The sequence below is a fragment of the Schistocerca serialis genome, chromosome 11, assembly GCF_023864345.2.
Source record: "Schistocerca serialis cubense isolate TAMUIC-IGC-003099 chromosome 11, iqSchSeri2.2, whole genome shotgun sequence".
In the NCBI taxonomy this organism is placed as follows: domain Eukaryota; kingdom Metazoa; phylum Arthropoda; class Insecta; order Orthoptera; family Acrididae; genus Schistocerca; species Schistocerca serialis.
Window position 1 is genome coordinate 122,897,278 of NC_064648.1, and position 27,977 is coordinate 122,925,254.

The 27,977-nt window shown below is 44.3% G+C and overlaps 1 protein-coding gene and 1 pseudogene across 1 annotated transcript in view; both read right to left on the minus strand.

The window, feature by feature from the left end:
• Positions 1-27,977, minus strand: part of LOC126426524 (uncharacterized) — an 804,696-nt gene that overhangs the window by 476,785 nt on the left and 299,934 nt on the right. The window contains exon 4 of the mRNA XM_050088428.1: positions 15,723-15,789. Within this exon, the coding sequence (XP_049944385.1) occupies positions 15,723-15,789 (67 nt within the window). The remainder of the gene's footprint in view (positions 1-15,722; positions 15,790-27,977) is intronic.
• LOC126427560 (5S ribosomal RNA) lies at positions 1,293-1,410 on the minus strand (annotated as a pseudogene).

Genomic DNA, 27,977 nt, shown 5'->3' on the forward strand with positions numbered 1-27,977 from the left:
CATCGCACCCCCCTCAGATTTAGTTATAAGTTGGCACAGTGGACAGGCCTTGAAAAACTGAACACAGATCAATCGAGAAAACAGGAAGAAGTTGTGTGGAACTATGGAAAAAATAAGTAAAATATACAAACTGAGTAGTCCATGTGCAAGATAAGCAACATCAAGCAGAGTGTCAGTTCAGGAGCGCCATGGTCCCGTGGTTAGCGTGAACAACTGCGGAACGAGAGGTCCTTGGTTCAAGTCTTCCCCCAGGTCAAAATTTTACTTTATTTATTTTCGCAAAGTTACGATCTGTCAGTTCGTTCATTGACGTCTCTGTTCACTGTAATAAGTTTAGTGTCTGTGTTTTGCGACCGCATCGCAAAACCGTGCGATTAGTAGACGAAAGGGCGTGCCTCTCCAATGGGAACCGAAAACATTTGATCGCAAGGTCATAGGTCAACCGATTCCTCCACAGGAAAACACGTCTGATATATTCTATACGACACTGGTGACGGCATGTGCGTCACATGACAGGAATATTTTGTCGACCCACCTAACTTGTACACTTGGCGAATGGGTAAAAAGATTCTTCTACCTTGCCCAATTTAGGTTTTCTTGTGGATGTGATAATAACTCGCAAAAAAGTGATGAAAACATAAGAGTTTGTCACATAAACTGCAACAAATGAATGCAACAGTTTCACAGTGACACAGTTTTCCCTGTGCTCTGTTAAAACATATGTTTTTAACGTTTTCCAATTTTTTCCGTGTGTAGACCGTCAAACCCTGGATATGTCCAAGCAAATCTGAACATGTCCTGGAATTTTCGAGAGCGAAGTTGATTGTGTGAGTGCCTGAACTTTGATAATTGACACACGTCAATTGCTAGAAAATAAAAAAGTTAAAATTTTTACTCGACGGAAGACTTGAACCGAGGTCCTCTCGTACCGCAGTTGCTTACGCTAACCACGAGACCACGGCGCTCCTTAGATCATATTGTCCTTGATGCGTCTTATACTACACATCGACTACTCAATTTGTATATTTTGCTTATTTTTTTCATAGTTCGACAAAGCTTCTTCCTGTTTTCTCGATTGATCTGTGTTCAGTTTTTCAAGGCCTATCCACTGGGAAAACTTATAACTAAATCTGAGGGGGGTGCGATGGGGAGGTTCCCTTGTCAGTAGAGGATGCGGATAGGAGGGGCGTGGGGTCAGCACACCGCTCTCCCGGTCGTAAGATGGTATTCTTGACCGAAGCCGCTACTATTCGCTCGAGTAGCTCCTCAATTGGCATCACGAGGCTGAGTCCAGTCAGCAGCGCATGGCAGCCTGGATGGTCACCCATCCAAGTGCCGACCACGCCCGACAGCGCTTAACTTCGGTGATCTCACGGGAACCGGTGTAGCCACTGCGGCAAGGCCGTTGCCCACAGATGATGGAGCTTCACTCCAAGTTTAAACGCAGCCAAAACCTCTCAGACAAACAGAAGCTAAACGATGTCAAAGTTAGCGTAAGGAGGGCTATGCGTGAAGCGTTCAGTGAATTCGAAAGTAAAATTCTATGTACCGACTTGACAGAAAAAAATCCTAGGAAGTTCTGGTCTTACGTTAAATCAGTAAGTGGCTCGAAACAGCATATCCAGGCACTCCGGGATGATGATGGCATTGAAACAGAGGATGACACGCGTAAAGCTGAAATACTAAACACCTTTTTCCAAAGCTGTTTCACAGAGGAAGACCGCACTGCAGTTCCTTCTCTAAATCCTCGCACAAACGAAAAAATGGCTGACATCGAAATAAGTGTCCAAGGAATAGAAAAACAACTGGAATCACTCAATAGAGGAAAGTCCACTGGACCTGACGGGATACGAATTCGATTCTACACACAGTACGCGAAAGAACTTGCCCCCCTTCTAACAGCCGTGTACCGCAAGTCTCTAGAGGAACGGAGGGTTCCAAATGATTGGAAAAGAGCACAGGTAGTCCCAGTCTTCAAGAAGGGTCGTCGAGCAGATGCGCAAAACTATAGACCTATATCTCTGACGTCGATCTGTTGTAGAATTTTAGAACATGTTTTTTGCTCGAGTATCATGTCGTTTTTGCAAACCCAGAATCTACTATGTAGGAATCAACATGGATTCCGGAAACAGCGATCGTGTGAGACCCAACTCGCTTTATTTGTTCATGAGACCCAGAAAATATTAGATACAGGCTCCCAGGTAGATGCTATTTTTCTTGACTTCCGGAAGGCGTTCGATACAGTTTCGCACTGTCGCCTGATAAACAAAGTAAGAGCCTACGGAATATCAGACCAGCTGTGTGGCTGGATTGAAGAGTTTTTAGCAAACAGAACACAGCATGTTGTTATCAATGGAGAGACGTCTACAGACGTTAAAGTAACCTCTGGCGTGCCACAGGGGAGTGTTATGGGGCCATTGCTTTTCACAATATATATAAATGACCTAGTAGATAGTGTCGGAAGTTCCATGCGGCTTTTCGCGGATGATGCTGTAGTATATAGAGAAGTTGCAGCATTAGAAAATTGTAGCGAAATGCAGGAAGATGTGCAGCGGATAGGCACTTGGTGCAGGGAGTGTCAACTGTCCCTTAACATAGACAAATGTAATGTATTGCGAATACATAGAAAGAAGGATCCTTTATTGTATGATTATATGATAGCGGAAATTAATTGTTGGTAAGGCGGGTGGGCGCCAGGTTGAGATTCATTGGGAGAGTGCTTAGAAAATGTAGTCCATCAACAAAGGAGGTGGCTTACAAAACACTCGTTCGACCTATACTCGAGTATTGCTCATCAGTGTGGGATCCGTACCAGATCGGTTTGACGGAGGAGATAGAGAAGATCCAAAGAAGAGCGGCGCGTTTCGTCACAGGGTTATTTGGTAACCGTGATAGCGTTACGGAGATGTTTAGCAAACTCAAGTGGCAGACTCTGCAAGAGAGGCGCTCTGCATCGCGGTGTAGATTGCTCGCCAGGTTTCGAGAGGGTGCGTTTCTGGATGAGGTATCGAATATATTGCTTCCCCCTACTTATACCTCCCGAGGAGATCACGAATGTAAAATTAGAGAGATTAGAGCGCGCACGGAGGCTTTCAGACAATCGTTCTTCCCGCGAACCATACGCGACTGGAACAGGAAAGGGAGGTAATGACAGTGGCACGTAAAGTGCCCTCCGCCACACACCGTTGGGTGGCTTGCGGAGTATAAATGTAAATGTAGATGTAGATGTAATTCGGTTAATAATGGGCCACTGATCTGCGTACGCGGTGATGGCGCCGCATAGCGACCCAGGTGGGTTCCATAGGATTTACATGAGGCGCATTTCGTCGCCTACACATCAACGTGAGTTCACTACAATGCTCCACAAACCACTGTATCACGGTTCTGGTTCCGAGACACGGACAGTTGTACTGCTGAAGGATGACGTCGTCCCCGGGGAAAGACATCAAGCATGAAGGGATACAGGTGTTGGCAGCTGAAAGCGTGTCTTCGATTACTACCACATGTCTGATGCGAGCGCAGGAGAATTTCTCTCGTAGCATAAGACTGCTCCCACCAACCTGCGTCCGCGAAGCGCAGCACGTTTCGAGCCGCCGTTCACCTCGATAGCGGGGTTTGTGGAGACGACCAGCGACGCAGTGTATCAAAAATGTGATTCACCTTTTCATTGATCGACGGTAGGATCCCGTGCCGACTGCAATCGCAACTGACGGTGTCGTGGGGTCAACATATGATCACGTAGGGGTCTACAACTACATGGATACTCTGCAAATCACATTTAAGTGCCTGGCAGAGGGTGCTGTGGTGCTCCGTTTTCGACACTGTACGACGAACTGTGTGCTCCGACAGACTTGTGCGTGCACCAGCGTTGTGCTCTTTCCGCGGAGACTGCTCTCGTCAGCAATGACGTGTGCTCTGTGTACTAGAGTTCTGAGTACACTCATCGTGAAGGATGGTGGCATCTGTTCGCGCGTAAATATAAATCCCTATGAATAAAAAAATAGGAGTGCGGGTAAGCTTCTACAAACAGCATAGTGAACGCATTATTGTGGCCAAGATAGACACAAAGCCCATGCCTACTACAGTAGTACAAGTTTATATGCCAACTAGTTCTGCAGATGATGAAGAAATTGATGAAATGTATGACGAGATAAAAGAAATTATTCAGGTAGTGAAGGGAGACGAAAATTTAATAGTCATGGGTGACTGGAATTCGTCAGTAGGAAAAGGGAGAGAAGGAAACATACTAGGTGAATATGGATTGGGGGGAAGAAATGAAAGAGGAAGCCACCTTGTAGAATTTTGCACAGAGCATAACTTAATCATAGCTAACACTTGGTTCAAGAATCATAAAAGAAGGTTGTATACCTGGAAGAATGCCTGGAGATACTAAAAGGTATCAGATAGATTATATAACGGTAAGACAGAGATTTAGGAACCAGCTTTTAAATTGTAAGACATTTCCAGGGGCAGATGTGGATTCTCACCACAATCTATTGGTTATGAACTGCAGATTGAAACTGAAGAAACTGCAAAAATGTGGGAATTTAAGGAGATGGGACCTGGATAAACTGAAGGAACCTGAGGTTGTAGAGAGTTTGAGGGAGAGCATAAGGGAACAATTGACAGGAATGGGGGAAAGAAATACAGTAGAAGAAGAATGGGTAGCTCTGAGGGATGATGTAGTGAAGGCAGCAGACGATCAAGTAGGTAAAAAGACGAGGGCTAATAGAAATCCTTGGGTAACAGAAGAAATATTGAATTTAATTGATGAAAGGCGAAAATATCAAAATGCAGTAAATGAGGCAGGCAAGAAGGAATACAAACGTCTCAAAAATGAGATCGACAGGAAGTGAAAAATGGCTAAGCAGGGATGGCTAGAGGACAAATGTAAGGATGTAGAGGCTTGTCTCACTAGGGGTAAGATAGATACTGCCTACAGGAAAATTAAAGAGACCTTTGGAGAGAAGAGAACCACTTGTATGAATATCAAGAGCTCAGATGGCAACCCAGTTCTAAGCAAAGAAGGGAAGGCAGAAAGGTGGAAGGAGTATATAGAGGGTTTATACAAGGGCGATGTACTTCAGGACAATATTATGGAAATGGAAGAGGATGTAGATGAAGACGAAATGGGAGATAAGATACTGCGTGAAGAGTTTGACAGAGCACTGAAAGACCTGAGTCGAAACAAGGCCCCGGGAATAGACAACTTTCCATTAGAACTACTGATGGCCTTGGGAGAGCCAGTCATGACAAATCTCTACCATCTGGTGAGCATGATGTATGAGACAGGCGGAATACCCTCAGACTTCAAGAAGAATATAATAATTCCAATCCCAAAGAAAGCAGGTGCTGACAGATGTGAAAATTACCGAACTATCAGTTTAATAAGTCACAGCTGCAAAATACTAACGCGAATTCTTTACAGACGAATGGAAAAACTGGTAGAAGCCGACCTCGGGGAAGATCAGTTTGGATTCCGTAGAAATGTTGGAACACGTGAGGCAATACTAACCTTACGACTTATCTTAGAAGAAAGATTAAGAAAAGGCAAACCTATGTTTCTAGCATTTGTAGACTTAGAGAAAGCTTTTGACAATGTTAACTGGAATACTCTCTTTCAAATTCTGAAGGTGGCAGGGGTAAAATACAGGGAGCGAAAGGCTATTTACAATTTGTACAGAAACCAGATGGCAGTTATAAGAGTCGAGGGGCATGAAAGGGAAGCAGTGGTTGGGAAAGGAGTGAGACAGGGTTGTAGCCTCTCCCCAATGTTATTCAATCTGTATATGGACCAAGCAGTAAAGGAAACAAAAGAAAAATTCGGAGTAGGTATTAAAATCCATTTAGAAGAAATAAAAACTTTGAGGTTCGCCGATGACATTGTAATTCTGTCAGAGACAGCAAAGGACTTGGAAGAGCAGTTGAACGGAATGAACAGTGTCTTGAAAGGAGGATATAAGATGAACATCAACAAAAGCAAAACGAGGATAATGGAATGTAGTCGAATTAAGTCGGGTGATGCTGAGGGAATTAGATTAGGAAATGAGACACTTAAAGTAGTAAAGGAGTTTTGCTATTTAGGGAGTAAAATAACTGATGATGGTCGAAGTAGAGAGGAAATAAAATGTACACTGGCAGTGGCAAGGAAAGCGTTTCTGAAGAAGAGAAATTTGTTAACATCGAGTATAGATTTAAGTGTCAGGAAATCGTTTCTGAAAGTATTTGTATGGAGTGTAGCCGTCCATGTATGGAACTGAAACATGGACGATAACTAGTTTGGACAAGAAGAGAATAGCAGCTTTCGAAATGTGGTGCTACAGAAGAATGCTGAAGATTAGATGGGTAGATCACATAACTAATGAGGAGATACTGAATAGGATTGGGGAGAAGAGAAGTTTGTGGCACAACTTGACCAGAAGAAGGGATCGGTTGGTAGGACATGTTCTGAGACATCGAGGGATCAGGAATTTAGTATTGGAGGGCAGCGTGGAGGGTAAAAATCGTAGAGGGAGACCAAGAGATGAATAAACTAAGGAGAATCGGAAGGATGTAGGTTGCAGTAGGTACTGGGAGAGGAAGAAGCTTGCACAGGATAGAGTAGCATGGAGAGCTGCATCAAACCAGTCTCAAGACTGAAGACCATAACAACAACAACATGGGTCGGTTTTCGATATACTGCGTGTCCCGAAGTGCCATTATCTTTGCGCCGTACCAATACATCCAAAAATGGATGGCATCCGTCTTTTTCGATTTCCATCGTGAACTCAATTTTCCTGTGGATGGAATTCAGATGATCTAAAAATTCTTTTAACTTGTCTTCACCATGGGGCCACACTACAAACGTGTCGTCAACATACCTCCAAAACACTGTGGGCTTCAAGCTAGCAGATTCCAGCGCCTTCTGTTCGAAGGCCTACCCATGGAGACACCGTCGATCTGTTCATAAAATTCGTTATTGAATAAAAAATATGTCGAGGTCAAAACATGTTCAAACAAAGCTGAAATCACTTTATCGAAATTTTTTCCAACGAGAAACAATGATTCAGAAAGAGGAACCTTTGTGAACAACGACACTACATCGAAACTGACTAACATACTGATTGACATACTAACGCCAGGATATCGAGACGGTGGTTCTTCCAGCTGATAAAGATAATGCCACTGTTTTCAAATGGCTCTGAGCACTGTGGGACTTAACTGCTAAGGTCATCAGTCCCCTAGAACTTGGAACTACTTAAACCTAACTAACCTAAGGACATCACACACATCCATGCCCGAGGCAGGATTCGAACCTGCGACCGTAGCAGTCGCGCTGTGCAACTGTCACTTCTTTTGGCGTAGAACGATCATATTCTGTGTACCTAAATGTTATGTCTGATAAAAACATGACCCTAACTGAAGAAAATTAGGAGAAATTTGTTATTCTGTCCTATATTAGAATAAAACAGATATAAATATAGGAGTGATTTTTGCCAATGCATAATTTTATTGTTTTACTGCCTCACTGTGGATGTTTAATGATACGAGATGCAGTACTGCATGCATGTTTTACGATTTGGTAGTGTACACAAACCCAGGATTACCTATTGCAGCTTGTCTTAAACCAACGCCACTCGCAACCAGACATTCGTCGTATAGAAGCTGACAATGTGGAGAGAAAAATCAAGCTTAATAGGAAAACCACACGCTACAACAGCAGCTGCAGGAAGAACACAGTTTTCGTTCCCACGGCTTGACACTAATCCTCCCGCTTGCATCAACAGAACTGGGTCGTGTGATGGCCACTCAACCGTGTTCGTCCTGCAGTCGAGAAGGTACGGGACTAACTTCCAGAAATGGTGCTTCGCTTTGGATACCACAAACTGTGACTGCAGAGTATCACAGACCATGGGGCACCTACTGGATTGTCAGCTATGTCCTGCATATTGCACAGAAGGAGGTCTTCTGCCTGCAACACCCAGTGCATTGAAGTTGCAAGGCTTTGTTCAAGAATAGTGTAGCTTGATAATTCTTTCATTCTTTGTAATTGACTCTAATAAATAACAACAGTGTTGCTTCCGTGTCAACACACAATGCATACAGCACAGCAAATATTGCCATGGCATCATTTCATTTCGCACCAACTATTTTACAGCACACACGGCCCTTTCGGTGTATCAGCGTCTAAGCACGTTTTTAGTACCGTACGTGCAACATCTTATTTTCATTTTGGCCCCGCAACTGTTGCAGATGCTCTTGGACACGAATGGGCTACGTCCGCTAGAGGTCATAACTTGTAGAAATGGTCAGCTGTGTTATAGGTATTAGAATAAATTACACATCGCTGCTTTCAAGTCGGCAGTGAACGAAGCTTATTCGTGCTTGTTATCGCGAAATCTTAGTTCCCTATTTTGCAACAACTGCTATAAAAACGGATCATGTTAATTTCCAGTTTCGCCGATAGCTTCTGCAGATAATTCACGTTCTTGCACGAGAGTTGGCTACGTCCATTAAAGATCAGAATTTGTGGAAATGAACACCCGTTTGACAGATATTGTAAGAAATGACACATTGTTGCATTCCAGTCAATGTGCAACAATGCTTACAAATACGTATTGTTGTATCCTGATGAAGTTTTCCATTTCGCAACCGTTGATTTAATAACAATAAAAAAAATAGGCATTTTCCGTGTAAGATTATCTGCGGAAGAAAAACTCCTAAACATTTAACTTTTTTCAGTTTCTTAAAAAAAAAAATAAACCAAGAAAATAACTAACTAAAAATGGATGGGCGATGAAAGCAGATTAAAACTAAAACCACTAATTTCCTGCAACTACTGCCTATATTCCTCTAAAACAAAAGCAGAAAAAGCGAAAAATAACTAAACAATGCTAAGCGTAGTATCTTTGGACGACCCACCATCAACTGTTATCATGTTGACATTCACTTTTTTTTTCTTTTTTTCTGTCGCGTGTGTTCAACTGGTATATATTTCTTTTATTTTTCTGTGGATTTGTTTGTTTTCAATCCTCAGTAAATAAGGTGACGGGGTTGTATCGGAAGTCTGTGCGTCGCTGATTCATTCCTGTAACTCCGGTTTTTCGGTTGACACCTTAAATTTGCCTCGCCGTGCACTCGCGAACGGAAGAAGGATGCGCACTCGCTACCGACAAGAGTGCGGTGTCAAGCATCTTGCGGCGGACGAACCGAAGCCCGCGCGAGGAGACACGAGAAAAAATCACGCGTGCGAAGTCCAGCAGCGTAGGACCCAGCGAAGTCTAGGACCACCACCAACCGCTTCGGACGCCGAGCGCAAACTGACACGGCGAGTTCTGTCGCACGCTGCTGTTGCGAAGCGTGCCGCGTGGCGGCGGTAGCGTCGCGCGACCGCAGCGCTGCCTTGCGGCAGGCACGACAACTACTGGCGGCCGCTCTGGCGGGGTCGCCTCGTTTGCGGACGGGATTTAATTGCAGCGTGTGACGTCACATAATTCACGGTTAGGTGGGGACAATGGGCCAGACGGATGATTCACACAGCCTGTTTGTTGCTGCGGCGCGCCTCTTAACAGCATGCGAGCTACAGATTAACACATGCGCTTCGCCTACGCAGCGCGCATACAAATAGATCCCGCGAGTCCATTACATGTGTTTACTAAAGATGGGCAAACACGTTTATCTCTGGGATCTAGTTTGCTGGTGGCGTGTTCTTTTTGGCATCGGTCCATTTTCACTCATTCACCGTTCCTTTTTTTTTATCTAATTATGTAGTACTGCTATATGGGGTTGCAAAAAGTCAAAATGGAAAACTAAAAGCAGGCTACCGTACAAAACAGCAAGAGCGTACTATCAATGCTACATGGGAAGAAGGGAAGGACGTGGGAGGGCATTGATATTAGTTTTGCGGGTGCAACTTCGGACTGTATGAGGTTTGTACGGAAAATACGTATAAAAGATGAATAATGTCTTTATGTTACAAGTTGCAGTCACCGCCAGGTGGGACTACTGCTGTAATGAATCCCATCTACGCTCAGTTCGAGCCAGAATACTCTGCGTGGAGGTGGGAGTGTGCGGCAGCTTGTTGACAGTCACCCTTTTTCACCTGCCGTCGGCACGGACCTCTCTCTGATTGAAGAGCAGCGCGTCAGTATCAAGTTTCTTGCAAAGCTAGGCAAGAATAGCCGTGAGATTTTTGAGTGTTTGAGACAGGTTTACGGAGACAATTCTCTGAAGGAACCGACCGTGAACAAGTGATTAAAAAGGTTCCGGGATGGCCGAGAAGAAGTGAACGGGGACCCTCGCCCAGGACGCCCGTCGACATCGAGTTCCGATGCAAATGTTGAACGAATTCGGGCTTGTGTTCTTTAAGACCGTAGATTGACAGTCAGAATGATTGCTGACGAACTGTCAATCCCCAAAACTATCGTTCACGAAATCCTGACAAAAACACTTGAAATGAAGAAATTGTGTGCGAAAATCGTACCGAAGCTCTTGACGCCAGAACAGAAAGCAAAGAGGGTCGAGTGCTGTGAGGATTGGTCGGAAGCAGAGCAACCAGGGGACTTTCTCAGCCGAGTCATCACTGGAGACGAGTCCTGGTTTTACGAATTCGATGTGGAGCTCAAATCTCAAAGCAAGGAATGGAAACTAGCTGGAGAACCGAGAACAAAAATCAAGGTCCAATGTGAAGACAATGTTGATTGTTTTCTTTGATTCTAGGGGCATTGTTCACAAGGAATTTGTCCCTCACGGCCAGAGAGTGAACGGAAATTTTTACGTTGAAGTTCTGACACATGTCAGAGCTCGTGTGGCCCCAGTTCGACCGGAGTCGGCAAAAGGGGGCAGGTGGATCCTTCATCACGACAATGCGCCCGCTCACACGTCGCTCGTTGTGCGCAAGTTTTTGGCTCACCGTGACAGACCACCCGCCTTATTCACCCGATTTAGCCCCGTGTGACTTCTTCATGTTCCCGAAATGCAAAATGGTGCTTCGGGGCGGCACTTGGGGGATGTGGAAGCCATCGAGGCGGAAACGACACGGCAACTGAACAACATCACAACTGAAGACTTTCAGCAATGTTATCAACAGTGGAAACGGCGTTGGCAGAAGTGTATCGCGTCTCAGGGCGAGTACTTTGAAGGAGACCATATTGTGATACCCGAATAATTGTAAAATAAAGTTATTATTCAACTCTTATACGTATTTTCCGGACAAACCTCGTATAATGGATGAGGAAACTCTTCTCGGGAGCGCAAAATTGTGTGAAGCTTTGCGTTGTCATGGAGTTAAAAGTTGTCTGCATTTTTGTACGGGGTGTTTCAAAAATGACTTTACGAGTTTAAAAATTCATATAAATTCATTGAAAGAAGATATAGACTGGGTTTAGCGTTATTTTGTAGGGAAAAACATCAAGATTTTTGCCTTAAGGGGCTCCGGAAAGGCTCAAAATCATGAAAAGTTCAATTTTTCCTTTTTTGCGTTTTCTGAATCTGCAGACTATTACCTTTTAATAGATATATAATTTATTCAATTCCGAAGACTACAACTATTTTTAAATTTTTTTTGAAATGTGTTCTACATGGGCGTGACCCACTGTGGCGCTGTTAAACTGCTGTCAAATGGTGTTATTGTTAACGTCCGTGTTCATCAGGTACATTTTAGTGATGTGAGATAAAGTACGTGTTGTGGCTAACCTGTGATGGTTCAATATATATCGCTGGTGTGATTGTCGATTGTTTCATGTTTATTTACTCTGTCGTTATCTCGAAAATATTCGTAATTAATTCTGTTTCTTGAGTCCCTGTTTTGTTGAAGTATAATAATGACTAAAAGTAAAGTTGTTAGAAATCCTCTGAAGGCTTTTAAGAAAAGGAGAAATGTTGGAAAGCCAAAGGTATGTGTTATTACTCTAAACAATAAAGACGATAACCAAGTGAGTGAACCTAACCTCTCAAGTACACCTGCCCATACCAGTCAAAGTGGGAAAGAAAATACTTCACAGAAGAAGCTTGGTTCAATGAGTGAAAACTATGAATGTTTTATGGGCGAATCGGATGTGAATGAAATATTTGATATGTCTGTTCTCAAAGGAATTTTTTCAAACCGTGTAAGATGTATTCATTGTAGTGAAGTTGGTCTGGAACTCTCCATAATAAAGCACGTAGGACTTGCTAGTGAAATACAACTGAAATGTGATAAGTGTTCATACACGACCACCTTTTGGAACAGTGTTGCAGTAACTGCAACTGAAGAAAATGGTAGCAAAATCTACGAACACAACAACGAGCGATGCTTGCTTTAGACAAGGAACGCCTTCGCGCTGCAGACAAAGCTGTAAAGAGTCTAGAAATACAAGCAAGAGTAAACAGGAGGAGGAACAAGAGGAAGCTGGAGGAGGAGTTTGCAGAGGATGAAGATAATCCATCCTATTGACCTGGAATGCACTAAAGAGTTAATCCAATCTTTGTCGCTCGATTCCCAAAACTTTTATTTTATCATACTAATTACATGTTTTCTAAGGATCTTCCAAACATATTTGTTTCAAACTTTCAGTAAATGTTACACAGTACCTTCTGCATAATTTAACATAGCCTTTTTCCAAAAAACTGTATTTTTTTGAATATATAAATAAAAAATTGCAAAAAAATGTTGTGAGTTTTCATTACAATTGAAAAAAAATCATCTTTAATAACTGAACTAAAATTTTGTAAAATGCCTGTGTTAAGTTGTAGCCCATATTCCAATAAATAATCTGTAAAAAGTTCAACTTCCTACGTCAAATACTTTGTGAGGAAAGATGTAATTTATAAGCGTTATTTTAACATTGCAAGTATAGGGCGTTCCGGAGCCCCTTAAACTAAAGGTGTATGTGGCTTCCGTTGATTATCCTGCACACATCCCACCGGAAGTCCATTTCTTCCCAGCCAGGTGTAACTTGCTCAGTGGCGATGTAAATTCTTGCTCTACGTTCACGCAGAGAAGCCTGCAAAGGAGGTATAAATACAATATCTTTGATCTACATCTGCATGGATACTCTGCAAATCAGGTGTAACTTGCTCAGTGGCGATGTAAATTCTTGCTCTACGTTCACGCCAGAGAAGCCTGCAAAGGAGGTATAAATACAATATCTTTGATCTACATCTGCATGGATACTCTGCAAAATCACATTTAAGTGCCTGGCAGAGGGTTCATCGAACCACCTTCACAATTTTCTATTATTCCAATCTCGTATAGCGCGCGGGAAGAATGAGCACCTATACCTTCCCGTACGAGCTCTGATTTCCCTTATTTTACCGTGGTGATCGTTTCTCCCTATGTAGGTCCGTGTCAACAAAATATTTTCGCATTCGGAGGAGAAAGTTGGTGATTGGAATTACCACACACACAGCCATGCCCGGGGGAGGACTCGATCCTCCGCCGGAACCAGCAGCTCAGTCCAGGACTGCAGCGCTTTAGACCGCTCGGCTAGTCCCGCGTGGCTGCAAAACACAATTCCAACGTTCATGGAAAGAGAAAAGTTCACGTTTTTATGCATTCAGTGTGAGCTCCATGTGTTAGACGACAGCCGGCCGCAATGGCCGTGCGGTTCTAGGCGCTTCAGCGACCGCTACGGTTGCAGGTTCGAATCCTGCCTCGGGCATGGATCTGTGTGATGTCCTTAGGTTAGTTAGGTTTAATTAGTTCTAGGCGACTGATGACCTCAGAAGTTAAGTCGCATAGTGCTCAGAGCCATTTGAACCATTTTGTTAGACGACAAATACCAAAACGGTGGCTCATTTCCTAACACACACGAAGAAGCTGGTCTCTCGTTATCGAATTCACACCTTCAATAACGCGACGCTAGACTGGATGAGGAGCAGATGATGAACTTCATCTCCGATGGCTTTATATTCTGTAGCCCTCACATCTTGTGACTTTTATCAGCGGGGTTACGTAAAAGACTGCGTTTCTATCCCTCCCTTCCCCCCCCCCCCCCCCCCTCCCCCATACCTCGCACTCTTGAAAGTCTGCGACATCGCATTGTCGAAGCTGTCAATTGGGTGACGAGAGCAGCTACTTCGTGTGTGGTAGGAAAAGAGTCACAGTCTCGATATTTGTCGTGTAACACGTGGTGCTCACGTTGAATGCATAAAGGTTTCAACTTTTCTCTTTCCAGAAACGTCGGAATTGTGTTTCTACCTTTTGTAGTTTGGAAGCAATAAATTCTTTTTGAATAGCCCTTTATATCAAGTTACGAGGGTCACTCCAAAAGAAATGCACACTGTCCTTTTTTTTAAAATCCATCTTTTATTCTACATGTTTGAAAGTTTTGCAGTGTGTAGGTACATCCTTTAGGAACGATCTTTTCATTTCTCCACATAATGTCCATCCCTCTCAACTGCCTTACGCCATCTTGTAACCAGCACGGTAAAATTCTCGATAAACCTGTTGGAGCCACTGTTTGGCAGCGTGCACAAGCGAGTCATCATCTTCAAACCTTGTTCCACGAAGAGAGTCTTTCAGTTTTCCAAAGAGATGATAGTCACATGGAGCCAGGTCGGGACTGTAAGGCCGGTGTTTCAGTGTTGTCCATCCGAGTTTTGTGATCGCTTCCACGGTTTTTTGACTGACATGTGGCCGTGCATTGTCGTGCAACAGCAAAACATCCTGCTTTTGCCGATGTGGTCGAATACGTCTCAGGTGAGCTGGAAGTTTCTTCAGTGTCGTCAGATGTGCATCAGAATTTGTGGTGGTTCCACTTGGCCCGATGTCCACAAGCAAAAGTCCTTCGGAATCGAAAAACACCGTAGCCATAACTTTTCCAGCAGAAGGTGTGGTTTTGAATTTTTTTTTCTTGGGTGAATTTGCACAATGCCACTCCATCGATTGCCTCTTCGTCTCTGGCGAAAAATGATGGAGCCACGTTTCATCATCTGTCACAATTCTTCCAAGAAATTCATCTCCACCATTCTCGTACTGTTCCAAAAGTTCGCCGCATACCGTTTTTCTTGTCTCTTTATGAGCCACTGTCAACATCCTGGGAACCCACCTGGCACAAACCTTTTTTAACACCAACACTTTCAGTATTCTGCAAAGATTTCCTTCCCCTATTCCAACGTAGCGTGACAATTCGTTCAGTGTGATGCGTCTGCCAGCAGTCACCAATTCGTTAACTCTCTGCACATTGTCTGGAGTGTGTGCAGTACGAGGCCTGCCGCTGCGAGGACAATCCTCAATATTGCCGTGCCCGCTTTCATCACGTAACCTGCTCGCCCACCGACTAACTGTACTGCGATCGACGGCAGCATCTCCGTACACCTTTTTCAACCTCATGTGGATGTTTCCCACTGTCTCGTTTTCACAGCACAGGAATTCTATGACAGCACGTTGCTTCTGACGAACGTCAAGTGTAGCAGCCATCTTGAAGACGTGCTGTGACGGCGCCACTCACGGGAACAGGTTGAACTAACTTTGAAAACAAGCGGGGAGGATGTATCTACACACTGCAAAACTTTCACACATGCACAATGAAAACTGTATTATTACAAAAATAGTGTGCATTGCTTTTGGAGTGACCCTCGAATAACTAAAAGGAGAAACGTGCAATAAGAAAAGGAACATAAAGGAAAAAATCGGGAAGAAGCTTTTGTGTGCGTCAGGAAACTTTTGATCGAGCTGCGTTGTTACGTACAGATGAGACAGTTTCGCACGTCTGGCACTGCAGGATAAGAAAACAATTGGAGTCTTCCTCTGCTGTACTCACCTTGGAGAAGACGTCGTGCCAGAAGCCCCTGGAGAAGAGGGTGCTGGATTCCGAATTCTGCCGCATCCTGCAACAAACACGTAGTTACCAGTTACTCCCAAATAAGTGGTTGTTGTCACGTCAACACATAGACTACCAGTAGTAACACACACCGGTCAAAAATATGCGGACAGCTACTAGCGGTCATTAGTGCAGGGCGTGTGACCTTCGCGTGTTCCCTGCTGTGTGCTCTTTCAGCGAGATATCTGAAAGTCTGCAGAGCAATTTTCTGTCAGTCACTCTCAAGAGACAAAACCAGTGAGGCTAATGATGTTTTACTATAACTTACACATGTTTTTGGGGCGATTATACAGGGTGGTTCATTGATCGTCACCGGGCCAAATATCTCACGAAATAAGAGTCAGACGAAAAAACAACAAAGAACGAAACTCGTCTACCTTGAAGGGGGAAACCAGATGGCGCTATGGTTGGCCCGCTAGATGGCGCTGACATAGGTCAAACGGATATCAACTGCGTTTTTTCAAAATAGTAACCCCAATTTTTATTACATATTAGTGTTGTACGTAAAGAAATATGAGTGTTTTAGTTGGACCACATTTCTCGCTTTGTGATAGGTGGCGCTGTAATAGTCACAAACATATGGCTCACAATTTTAGACGAACAGTTGGTAACAGGTTTTTTTTTTTTTTAAATTAAAATACGGAACGTAGGTACGTTTTTATTTCGTTTGTTCCAATGTGATACATGTACCTTTGTGAACTTATCATTTCTGGGAAGGCATGCTGTTACAGCGTGATTACCTGTAAATGCTCAAAATGGTGTCCGTCAACCTCAATGCATTTGGCAATACGTGTAACGACATTCCTCTCAACAGCGAGTAGTTCGCCATCCGTAATGTTCGCACATACACTGACAATGCGCTGACGCATGTTGTCAGGCGTTGTCGGTGGGCCACGATAGCAAATATCCTTCAACTGTTCCCACAGAAAGAAATCCGGGGACGTCAGATCCGGTGAACGTGCGAGCCACGGTATGGTGCTTCGACGACCAATCCACCTGTCATGAAATATGCTTTTCAATACCGCTTCAACCGCACGCGAGATATGTGCCGGACAACCATCATGTTGGAAGTACATCGCCATTCTGTCATGCAGTGAAACATCTTCAAGTAAGAATGAGATTTTCACTCTGCAGCGGAGTGTGCGCTGATATGAAACTTCTGGGACGTGCTTCGGTAGCTCAGATGGTAGAGCACTTGCCCGCGAAAGGCAAAGGTCCCGAGTTCGAGTCTCGGTCCGGCACACAGTTTTAATCTGCCAGTAAGTTTCATCTTGTAGTAACATCTGTAGAAAATTACGTAGGAAATCAGCATACCTTGCACCATTTACATCGCCATCAATAAAATGGGGGCCAATTATCCTTCCTCCCATAATGCCGCACCATACATTAACCCGCCAAGGTCGCTGATGTTCCACTTGTCGCAGACGGGGTGGATTTTCCGTTGCCCAATAGTGCATATTATGTCGGTTTACGTTACCGCTGTTGGTGAATGACGCTTCGTCGCTAAATAGAACGCGTACAAAAAATCTGTCATCGTCCAGTAATTTCTCTTGTGCCCAGTGGCAGAACTGTACACGACGTTCAAAGTCGTCGCCATGCAATTCCCGGTGCACAGAAATATGGTACGGGAGCAGTCGATGTTGATGTAGCATTCTCAACACCGTCGTTTTTGAGATTCCCGAGTCTCGCGCAATTTGTCTGCTACTGATGTGCTGATTAGCCGCGGCAGAAGCTAAAACACCTACTTGGGCATCATCATTTGTTGCAGGTTGTGGTTGACATTCGACACATCGCTGAACACTTCCTGTTTCCTTAAATAACGTAACTATCCGGCGAACGGTCCGGACAATTGGATGATGTCGTCCAGGATACCAAGTAGCATACATCACAATAGGCATACATGAACACGATATCGTCCTTTTACGCAATTGGTAAACGGTCCATTTTAACACGGGTTATGTATCACGAAGAGAATACCGTCCGCACTGGCGGAATGTTACGTGATACCACGTACTTATACGTTTGTGACTATTACAGCGCCATTTACCACAAAGCGAAAAAAGTGGTCCAACTAAAACATTCATATTTCTTTACGTACTACATGAATATGTAACAAAAAATGTGTTGCTATTTAAAAAAAAACGCAATTGACGTCCGTTTGACCTATGGCAGCGCCATCCTGTGGGCCAAACATAGCACCATCTGGTTTCCCCCTTCAAGCTAGACGAGTTTCGTTCTTCGTAGTTTTTTCGTTTGATGCTTATTTCGTCAGATATTTGGCCCGGTCACGATCAATAGAGCACAATCTCTATAGCCTATGTGCATATCGTTATCCGATGACTTTTGTTACACCCAAACGCACAACTGAACAGGCGCCATACTAGGCAGATGGTGGCTATTTTTGGGAAGCAGCTATTGTGTGCCTCCTCCCGCAGTGACAGCCGCCACGTGATTGGACCGCTCCACCGCAAATTATTCCGCGCGCCCAGCCCCTTGATAACCCGGCCGCTCTATTATCTGGCCCTTCCAGCCCAGCTCACCCGCACACAGAATGTCACACTTCCCCGCTCCCGGGACTCGCGTCGGGCGGAAGTCCGAAGAGGCTCCAGTATTTCCAGCACGATAGCCTCGGTGACGTGCTCCTGTCCGCATTGGCCGGGTCTCGAAGTCCCAGCCGTCCAATTGCGTGGCGCTGCTATCTCGACGGCCGCGCTCCTAATGAACTCGTGTCGACTCCACCTGTGACCGTCCACTGAATACTTGCCTCATCTGACAGCTACGTTTGCTCTGCATCCAAACCCACCCAAAATACACTACTGGCCACTAAAATTCCTACACCAAGAAGAAATGCAGATGATAAACGGGTATTCATTGGACAAATATATTATACTGGGACTGACATGTGATTACATTTCCACGCAATTTGGGTGCATAGATCCTGAGAAATCAGTACCCAGAACAACCACCTCTGGCCGTAATAACGGCCTCGATACGCCTGGGCATTGGGTCAAACAGACCTTGGATGGCGTGTACAGCTACAGCTGCCCATGCATCTTCAACACGATACCACAGTTCATCAAGAGTAGTGGCCAGCATATTGTCAGGAGCCAGTTCAAAAAAATCAAATGGCTCTGAGCAGTATGGGACTTAACATCTGAGGTCATCAGTCCCCTAGAACTTAGAACTACTTAAACCTAACTAACCTAAGGATATGACACACATCCATGCCCGAGGCAGGATTCGAACATGCGACCGTAGCGGTCGCGCGGTTCCAGACTGAAGTGCCTAGAACGGCACGGTCACACTAGCCGGCCCACGAGCCAGTTGCTCGGCCACCATTGACCAGGCGTTTTCAATTGGTGAGAGATCTGAAGAATGTGCTGGCCAGGGCACCAACCAACATTTTCTGTATCCAGAAAGGCCCGTATAGGACCTGCAACATGCGGTCGTGCATTATCCTGCTGAAGTGTAGGGTTTCGCAGGGATCGAATGAAGGGTAGAGCCATCTGAAATGTAACGTCCACTGTTCAAAGTGGATGGCACCCCATACCATCACGCCGGGTGATACGGCAGTATGGCGATGAGGAATACACGCTTCCAATGTGCGTTCACCGCGATGTCGCCAAACACGGATGCGACCACCGTGATTCTGTTAACAGAACCTGGATTCATCCGAAAAAATGACGTTTTGCCATTCGTGCACCCAGGTTCGTCCTCGAGTACACCATCGCAGGCGCTCCTGTCTGTGATGCAGCCTCAAGGGTAACAGCAGCCACGGTCTCCGAGCTGATAGTCCGTGCTGCTGCAAACGTTGTCGAACTGTTCGTGCAGATGGTTGTTGCCTTGCAAACGTCCCCATCTGTTGACTCAGGGATCGAGAAGGGGCTGCATGATCCGTTACAGCCGTGCGAATAAAATGCCTGTCTTCTCGACTGCTAGTGATACGAGGCCGTTGGGATCCAGCACGGCGTTCCGTATTACCCTCCTGAACCCACCGATTCCATATTCTGCTAACAGTCATTGGATATCGACCAACGCGAGCAGCAATGTCGCGATACGATAAACGGCAATCGCGATAGGCTACAATCCGACCTTTATCAAAGTCGGAAACGTGATGGTACGCATTTCTCCTCCTTACACGAGGCATCACAACAACGTTTCACCAGGCAACGCCGGTCAACTGCTTGTCTGTGTACGAGAAATCGGTTGGAAACTTTCCTCATGTCAGCACGTTGTAGGTGTCGCACCGGCGCCAACCTTGTGTGAATGCTCTGAAAAGCTAATCATTTGTATATCACAGCATCTTCTTCCTGTCGGTTAAATTTCGCATCTGTAGCACGTCATCTTCGTGGTGTAGCATTTTTAATGGTCAGAATTGTAAACGCAAAATACATATACGAGAGGGTCCCTAAAAAAACAGGAATAATTTTTTAAAAGCCATATATTTTCATATTGTTTACAAAACAAACTTATCCGCCAAAGAATGGTCTGAAATACAACCCAAACATTTGTCCCACCCGTGATTCCACTGTGCGAAACATTTCTTGTAGTAATCTTTAGAAATGGCTGACAGCTCCTCCCTCGTGTCTCTTTTTTTTTTTTTTTTTCTTTTTTTTTGACTTCTTCAAGGCTGTCAAATCGTTGTCCTTTCGCGCACCTTCTTATGCATGGAAATAAGAAATAGTCGCAGGGAGCCAGGTCAGGCAAGTAATGTGCATAGGGCAGTAGAATCGTGTCATTTTCAACCAAAAACTGTCTTACAGCTATGGTTGTGTTTGCAGTTGTGTTGTCGTAGTGGAAGAACCAGTCTCCTGTCTGCCACAAATTGGGTCTTTTTTGACGAACAGCATTGCGTTATTTTCTTAAAACTTCCAAATAAAAGGCTTGATTCAGGGTCTATCCTGGGGGAACAAACTCTGAAAGAACTGCACCCTTGGCATCAAACAGGGGCAGTTGCAATGGGGGGGGGGGGGGGGGGGGTGAGGGGGCTATTGCCCCCCATGTGGAATATTACACTGGATAAAATGACTTCAGAAATAATCGAATATATTACTTTAACACATTCACTTAGTTTTTTCATAATTATGTAGCAATATAGGTTGCAATGTATTTCAAATACATTTTAACAGCAGAATAAGACCGGCAAATAGCTTACTATCTAAACCAATAAGTATCATGTAACTTAAAAAGGACGTCTTATTATTTATTGATATACATTGGATGTATATTAATATACAAGTACCACTTACAATAATGAAGAAAGCTAAATATGCCAGGTATGCTTGCCAACACTTAAATTGCTGACCCCAGACAAGAACTTCGAAATCGCCAGATATCTCGTATTATTTTGCCGGTCACACACATTCTGTAGTCACGTCTTTACCCTGAGCTCCAAAACACTTACCAAAAACTACCTTTAACAAACACCAAATTTGTCGGTGGAGGACCCGAAATCTCCTTTTGTTCAGCGATATCACCCCCCCCCCCCCCCCCCTTGGCCGTCTTCTAGAATCACCCCTGGCATGAAAGAAGCAAATCAGTATTGTGCATATGACTGAGTTGACATTTTGGATGGGGAGACGATGACGTCTTCCATTGGTTTTATTGTTGCTTTGTTTCTGCTTCGTAACCATAGCACTATGAACCATCACCAGTAAATGACCTTTGTCAGAAAATCTGGATGTTTCGAGCTGTTATTTCAAAACACGTGTTTCAACTCGACGTTCCTTTTGATTGTCAGTCACAGAATCTGAGGAACAAACTTGGCTGCAACCCTTTTCGTTCCCAAATCTTCCGTTAAAATTCGCTGACCGAGCTCCAAGATAACCCACTAATATCTGACAGTTGCCCAGTTGTCTATTGACAGCCTGTGAGCACAAGTTCTCGAATTTTTACAATATATTCGTCGATTCTGGCAGTTAATGGACGTTCAGAGCGAGGTTTCTCATCAATCGACATGCCGCCATTTTTAAATCGAGCAAACCACTTGTACATTTGAGTTTTCCCCTTAGAGTCATTTCGATACGCTGTTTTCAATAATACGACAGTTTCAGATGCATTTTTACCGAGTAGAAAACAAATTTTCACAGCTGCACGTTGTTCACTTGAACTTGCCATCATCAAAAACGTACAAGAACAAAACAGTGCTAGCAAAAACAATCACTGCATATCAACAGAACAAGCCAAATCTACAACACAGACGGTACTGAACTGGCAATGAGCTGCGGTATTCACCTCTAACGGCAGCAAGGCGAACTACACAAGCTCCGCCCACGGCACTGTTATTCCGCTTTTTTTTTGTACACCCCATCGTATTAAAAAAAAAAAAAATTGCTTGACACCTTCCACTCCTTCGAATCTGTATAAGCGTAGACCAGATGTGGTTTGGTTCCAAAGAAATGGTATTGACAGCAATGGAGAGATATATACCATATAAACTGATATGGTACACAAAACTGGTCAGAGCACTATTGCAGAAGCAACCAAAAGAAAGATGCAAAATTTAAACGAACATAAAATCTCCAAAATTAAAGCCGGCCGCTGCGGTCGAGCAGTTTTACGCGCTTCAGTCTGCAACCACGCGGCTGCTACGGTCGCAGGTTCGAATCCTGCCTCGGGCATGGATGTATGTGATGTCCTTAGTTAGGTTTAAGTAGTTCTGAGTCTAAGGAAGTGATGACCTCAGATGTTAAGTCCCATAGTGCTTAGAGCCATTTGAACAATGTTTTCCAAAATTAAATGTTTTACAGAAGCTCCAAGCAGCGTGAACTTCAGTGTAAGATGCTTTTAATAGTTACCACAACGGAACTCAGAATTGAAATTTGGCAGAAAACCCACAGAGATTCTGGTCGTATGCAAAGTACACAAGCAGGAAGACACAATCAGTACATTCAATGTGCGTTAGCCATGGTAATATTACTGATGACAGTGCCTCTAAAGCAGAATTACTAAACACGGTATTCCGAAATTCCTTCACCAAACAAGGCGAAGTAAATATCGCAGAATTCCGAACAAGAACAGCAGCTAACACCAGTAACTTAGAATCAGATATATTTTGTGTAGGAAAGCAGCTTAGAACACTTGAGAAAGGCAAGGCTGCCGATCCAGATTGTATTCCAGTCCAGTTCCTTTCATAATGTGCTGATATAATAGCTCCACGCTTCCAAATCATGTAGAACGACAGATCCGTACCCAGAGACTGGAAAATCGCACAAGTCACTCAAATATTCAAGAAAAGAAACAAGAGTAATCCGCTGAATTACAGACCTATATTCCTAACGTCGATTTGCACTAGGATTGTGAAACATACACTGTGTGATCAAAAGTATCCGGACTACCCCAAAAATATAAGTTTTTCATGCTAGGTGCATTGTGCTGCCACGTACTGCGAGGTACTCCGTATCAGGGACCTCAGTAGTCATTAAAGAGCAGAATGGGGCGCTCTGCGGAACTCACGGACTTGCAATGTGGTCAGGTGATTGGGTGTCACTTGTGTCATACGTCTGTACGCGAGATTTCCACACTTCTAAACATCCCTAGGTCCACTGTTTCCGGTGTGATAGTGAAGTGGAAACGTGAAGGGACACGTACAGCACAAAAGGGTCCAGGCCGACCTCGTCTCTTGACTGACAGAGACCGCCGACAGTTGAAGAGGGTCGTAATGTATGATAGGCAGACATCTATCCAGACCATCACACAGGAATTCCAAACTGCATCAGGATCCACTGCAAGTACTATGACAGCAGCCGCAAGGTGAGAAAACTTGGATTTCATAGTCGAGCGGCTGCTCATGAGCCACACATCACGCCGGTAAAACACGACGCCTCGCTTGGTGTAAGGAGAATTTAACAGTGGAAAAACGTCGTGTGGAGTGACGAATCTCGGTACACAGTGTGGTGATGCAATGGCAGGGTGTGAGTACGGCGAATGCCCGGTGAACGTCATCTGCCAGCGTGTGTAGTGCCAACAGTAAAATTCGGAGGCGGTGGAGTTTTCCATGAAGGGGGCTTGCACCACTTCTTGTTTTGCATGGCACTATCACAGCACAGGCCTAAAGCACACTGTTGAAGAGCAATTCGGGGATGGCGATTGCATCTCTGAACATGATCGAGCACCTGTTCATAATTACTCATTTACTAATCGCGAAAGCGTTACGGAGATGATAGATAAACTCCAGTGGAACACTCTGCAGGAGAGACGCTCAGCAGCTCGGTACGGGCTTTTGTTAAAGTTTCGAGAACATGCCTTCACCGAAGAATCAAGCAGTATATTGCTCCCTCCTACGTATATCTCGCGAAGAGACCGTGAGGATAAAATCAGAGAGATTAGAGCCCACACAGAACCATACCGACAGTCCTTCTTTCCACGAACAATACGAGACTGGAATAGAAGGGAGAACCGATAGAGGTACTCAGGGTACCCTCCGCCACACACCGTCAGGTGGCTTGCGGAGTATGGATCTAGATGTCTATGCAGATGAATGCACGGCCTGTGGCGGACTGGTTACACGACAATAACGTCCCTGTAATGGAGTAGCCTGCACAGAGTCATGACCTGAATCCTACAGAACAACTTTGCGATGTTTCGGAACGCCGACTTCGTGCCAGGCCTCACCGATCGACATCGATACCTCTCCCCAGTGCAGTACTCCGTGAAGAATGGGCTGCCATTCCCCGAGAAACCTTCCATCATCCGACTGAACATACGCCTGCGAGAGTGGAAGCTCTCATCAAGGCTACGGGTGGTCCAACACCATATTGAATTCCAGCATTACCGATGGAGGCCACGACGAACTTGTAAGTTCGGATACTTTTGAACACATCGTGTATACTGTGGTCGGACATTATGAATCACCTCGAATAAAACGATTTATTGCCATGTAGACAACACGGATTTACGAAATATCGTTCTTGTGAAACACAACTAGCTCTTTATCCTCAGGAAACGAGTCCTATCGACAGGAGCCGTCAAATTGATCCCATATTTTTAGATTTCCAGAAGGCTTTGGAAACAGTTTCTCACAAGCGACTTGTATTTAAACTGCGTGCCTATGGACTATCGTCTCAGTTGTGTGACTGGATTCGTAATTTCCTGCCAGAGAGGTAACAGTGCGTAATGACTGACGACAAGTGGTTGAGTAAAACAGAAGTAATATCTGGCGCTCGCCAAGAAAGTGTGATAGCCCCCTGCTGTTCATGATCTACATAAACGACTTAGGAGACAATCTGAGTAGCACTCTTATATGGTTTGAAGATGACGCTGTCATTTACCGTCATGCATAGTCAACAAATAGTAAAACGAATCGTGCGGGGTAGAATGGTTCAAATGGCTCTGAGCACTATGGGACTTAACTTCTGAGGGCATCAGTCCCCTAGAACTTAGAACTACGTAAACCTAACTAACCTAAGGACATCACACACATCCGTGCCCGAGGCAGGATTCGAATCTGCGACCGTAGCGGTCGCGCGGTTTCGGACTGTAGCGCCTAGAACCGCTCGGCCACACAGGTCGGCGTGCGGGGTAGCCGCGCGGTGTCTTGGGCGCCTTTTCACGGATCACGCGGCTCCCCCCGTCGGAGGTTCGAGTCCTCCCTCGAGCATGGGTGTATGTGTTGTCCTTAGTGTAACCTAGTTGAAATTATATTAAGTAGTGTGTAAGCCAATGGACTGATAACCTTAGTAGTTTGGTCCCATAGGAACTTACCACAAAATTTCCAATTTCTAATCAAAACGAATTGCAAAATGATTTAGACAAGGTACCTGGACGGTGCGAAAACTGGAAATTGGCTCTAAATTATGAAAAACGTGAAATCAACCACATCAGCACTAAAAACAATCCACTAAATTTCAATTACACGATGTTGTTGTTGTTGTGGTCTTCAGTCCTGAGACTGGTTTGATGCAGCTCTCCATGCTACTCTATCCTGTGCAAGCTCCTTCGTCTCCCAGTACCTACTGCAACCTACATCCTTCTGAATCTGCTTAGTGTACTCATCTCTTGGTCTCCCTGTACGATTTTTACCCTCCACGCTGCCCTCCAATGCTAAATTAGTGATCCCTTGATGTCTCGGAACATGTCCTACCAACCGGTCCTTTCTTCTAGTCAAGTTGTGCCACAAACTCCTCTTCTCCCCAATTGTATTCAATACCTCCTCATTACTTATGTGATCTACCCATCTAATCTTCAACATTCTTCTGTAGCACCATATTTCGAAAGCTTCTATTCTCTTCGTGTCTAAACTATTTATCGTCCACGTTTCAGTTCCATACATGACTACACTCCATACAAATACTTTCAGGAACGACTTCCTGACACTTAAATCAATACTCGATGTTAACGAATTTCTCTTCTTCAGAAACGCTTTCCTTGCCATTGCCAGTCTACATTTTATATCCTCTCTACTTCGACAATCATCAGCTATTTTGCTCCCCGAATAGCAAAACTCATTTACTACTGTAAGTGTCTTATTTCCTAATCTAATTCCTTCAGCATCACCCGACTTAATTCGACTACAATCCATTATCCTCGTTTTGCTTTTGTTGATGTTCATCATATATCCTCCTTTCAAGACACTATCCATTCCGTTCAATTGCTCTTCGAAGTCCTTAGCTGTCTCTGACAGAATTACAATGTCATCGGCGAACCTCAAAGTTTTTACTTCTTCTCCATGAATTTTAATACCTACTCCGAATTTTTCTTTTGTTTCCTTCACTGCTTGCTCAATATACAGATTGAATAATATCGGGGAGAGGCTACAACCCTGTCTCACGCCCTTCCCAACCACTGCTTCCCTTTCATGCCCCTCGACTCTTATAACTGCCATCTGGATTCTGTACGAATTGTAAATAACCTTTCGCTCCCTGTATTTTACCCCTGCCACCTTCAGAATTTGAAAGAGAGTGTTCCAGTCAACATTGTCAAAAGCTTTCTCTAAGTCTACAAATGCTACAAACGTAGGTTTGCCTTTCCTTAATCTTTCTTCTAAGAGAAGTCGTAGGGTCAGTATTGCCTCACGTGTTCCAGTATTTCTACGGAATCCAAACGGATCTTCCCCGAGGTCGGCTTCTACCAGTTCTTCCATTCGTCTGTAAAGAATTCGCGTTAGTATTTTGAACACCTGCTTTCTTTGGGATTGGGATTATTATATTCTTCTTGAAGTATATTGGGTATTTCGCCTGTCTCATAGATCTTGCTCAGCAGATGGTAGAGTTTTGTCAGCACTGGCTCTCCCAAGGCTGTCAGTAGTTCTAATGGAATGTTGTGTACTCCCGGGGCCTTGTTTCGACTTACACGATAAATCACACAAATCTAAAGGCTACAAACTCAACTAAATATTTATGGATTACGAGTAACGAACGACCTGACAGACAATGCTGTGGGAAAATCAAACCAAAACTGTATTTTATTGGTAGAACACTTAGAAGATGCAACAAGTCCACTACTGAGACTGCAAAAACACTACACTTGCTCGTCGTCTTTTGGAGTTCTGCTGCACGGTGTTGGGTCCTTAGCAGATAGGGTTAACAGAGTACAGCGAGAAAGTTCAAAGAAGGGCAGCACGTTTCGTATTATCGCGAAATACGGGAGAAAGTGTCACGGATATGATACAGCATTTGGGATGGACATCATTAAAACAAAGGCAAAGTCGTTGTGGCCGATTTTTCTCATGAAATTTCAATCATCAACTTTCTTCTTAGAGTTTGAAAATAGTTTGTTGGCGCCCACCTTCATATGGAGGAATGATCATCGTGATAAAATAAGTGGGATCTCACACAGAAAGATTTGTGTGTTCGTTTTTGCCTAGCGCTGTTCGAGAGTGGAACGGAAGAGAAGTAGCTCAAAGACGGTTTGATGAACCCTATGCCAAGCATCTGACTGTGAATTGCGGAGTAATCACGTAAATGCAGACGTAGATGAGAGTGTTCAAAGGTACCACTTTACAGTACTGGCCGACTAATTTAACTTTTCACTAACGCCCACCAGATGGCCCCACTGACAAGGAAACATCACCGTCCCCGTTGCATCACCAACTCGATCTCATACTGTAAGAGAAACAGAAAGTGAAATTCCGTCGTAATAATGAACTTTTAACTGTTTTAAATTATAGCCCCGTCGTTCCAGAACAAGAATGGGTATGATTTTTGGATGTCTGGTGCATGTTGATATGAGATTTCTCGACAACGACACTACCCTTCA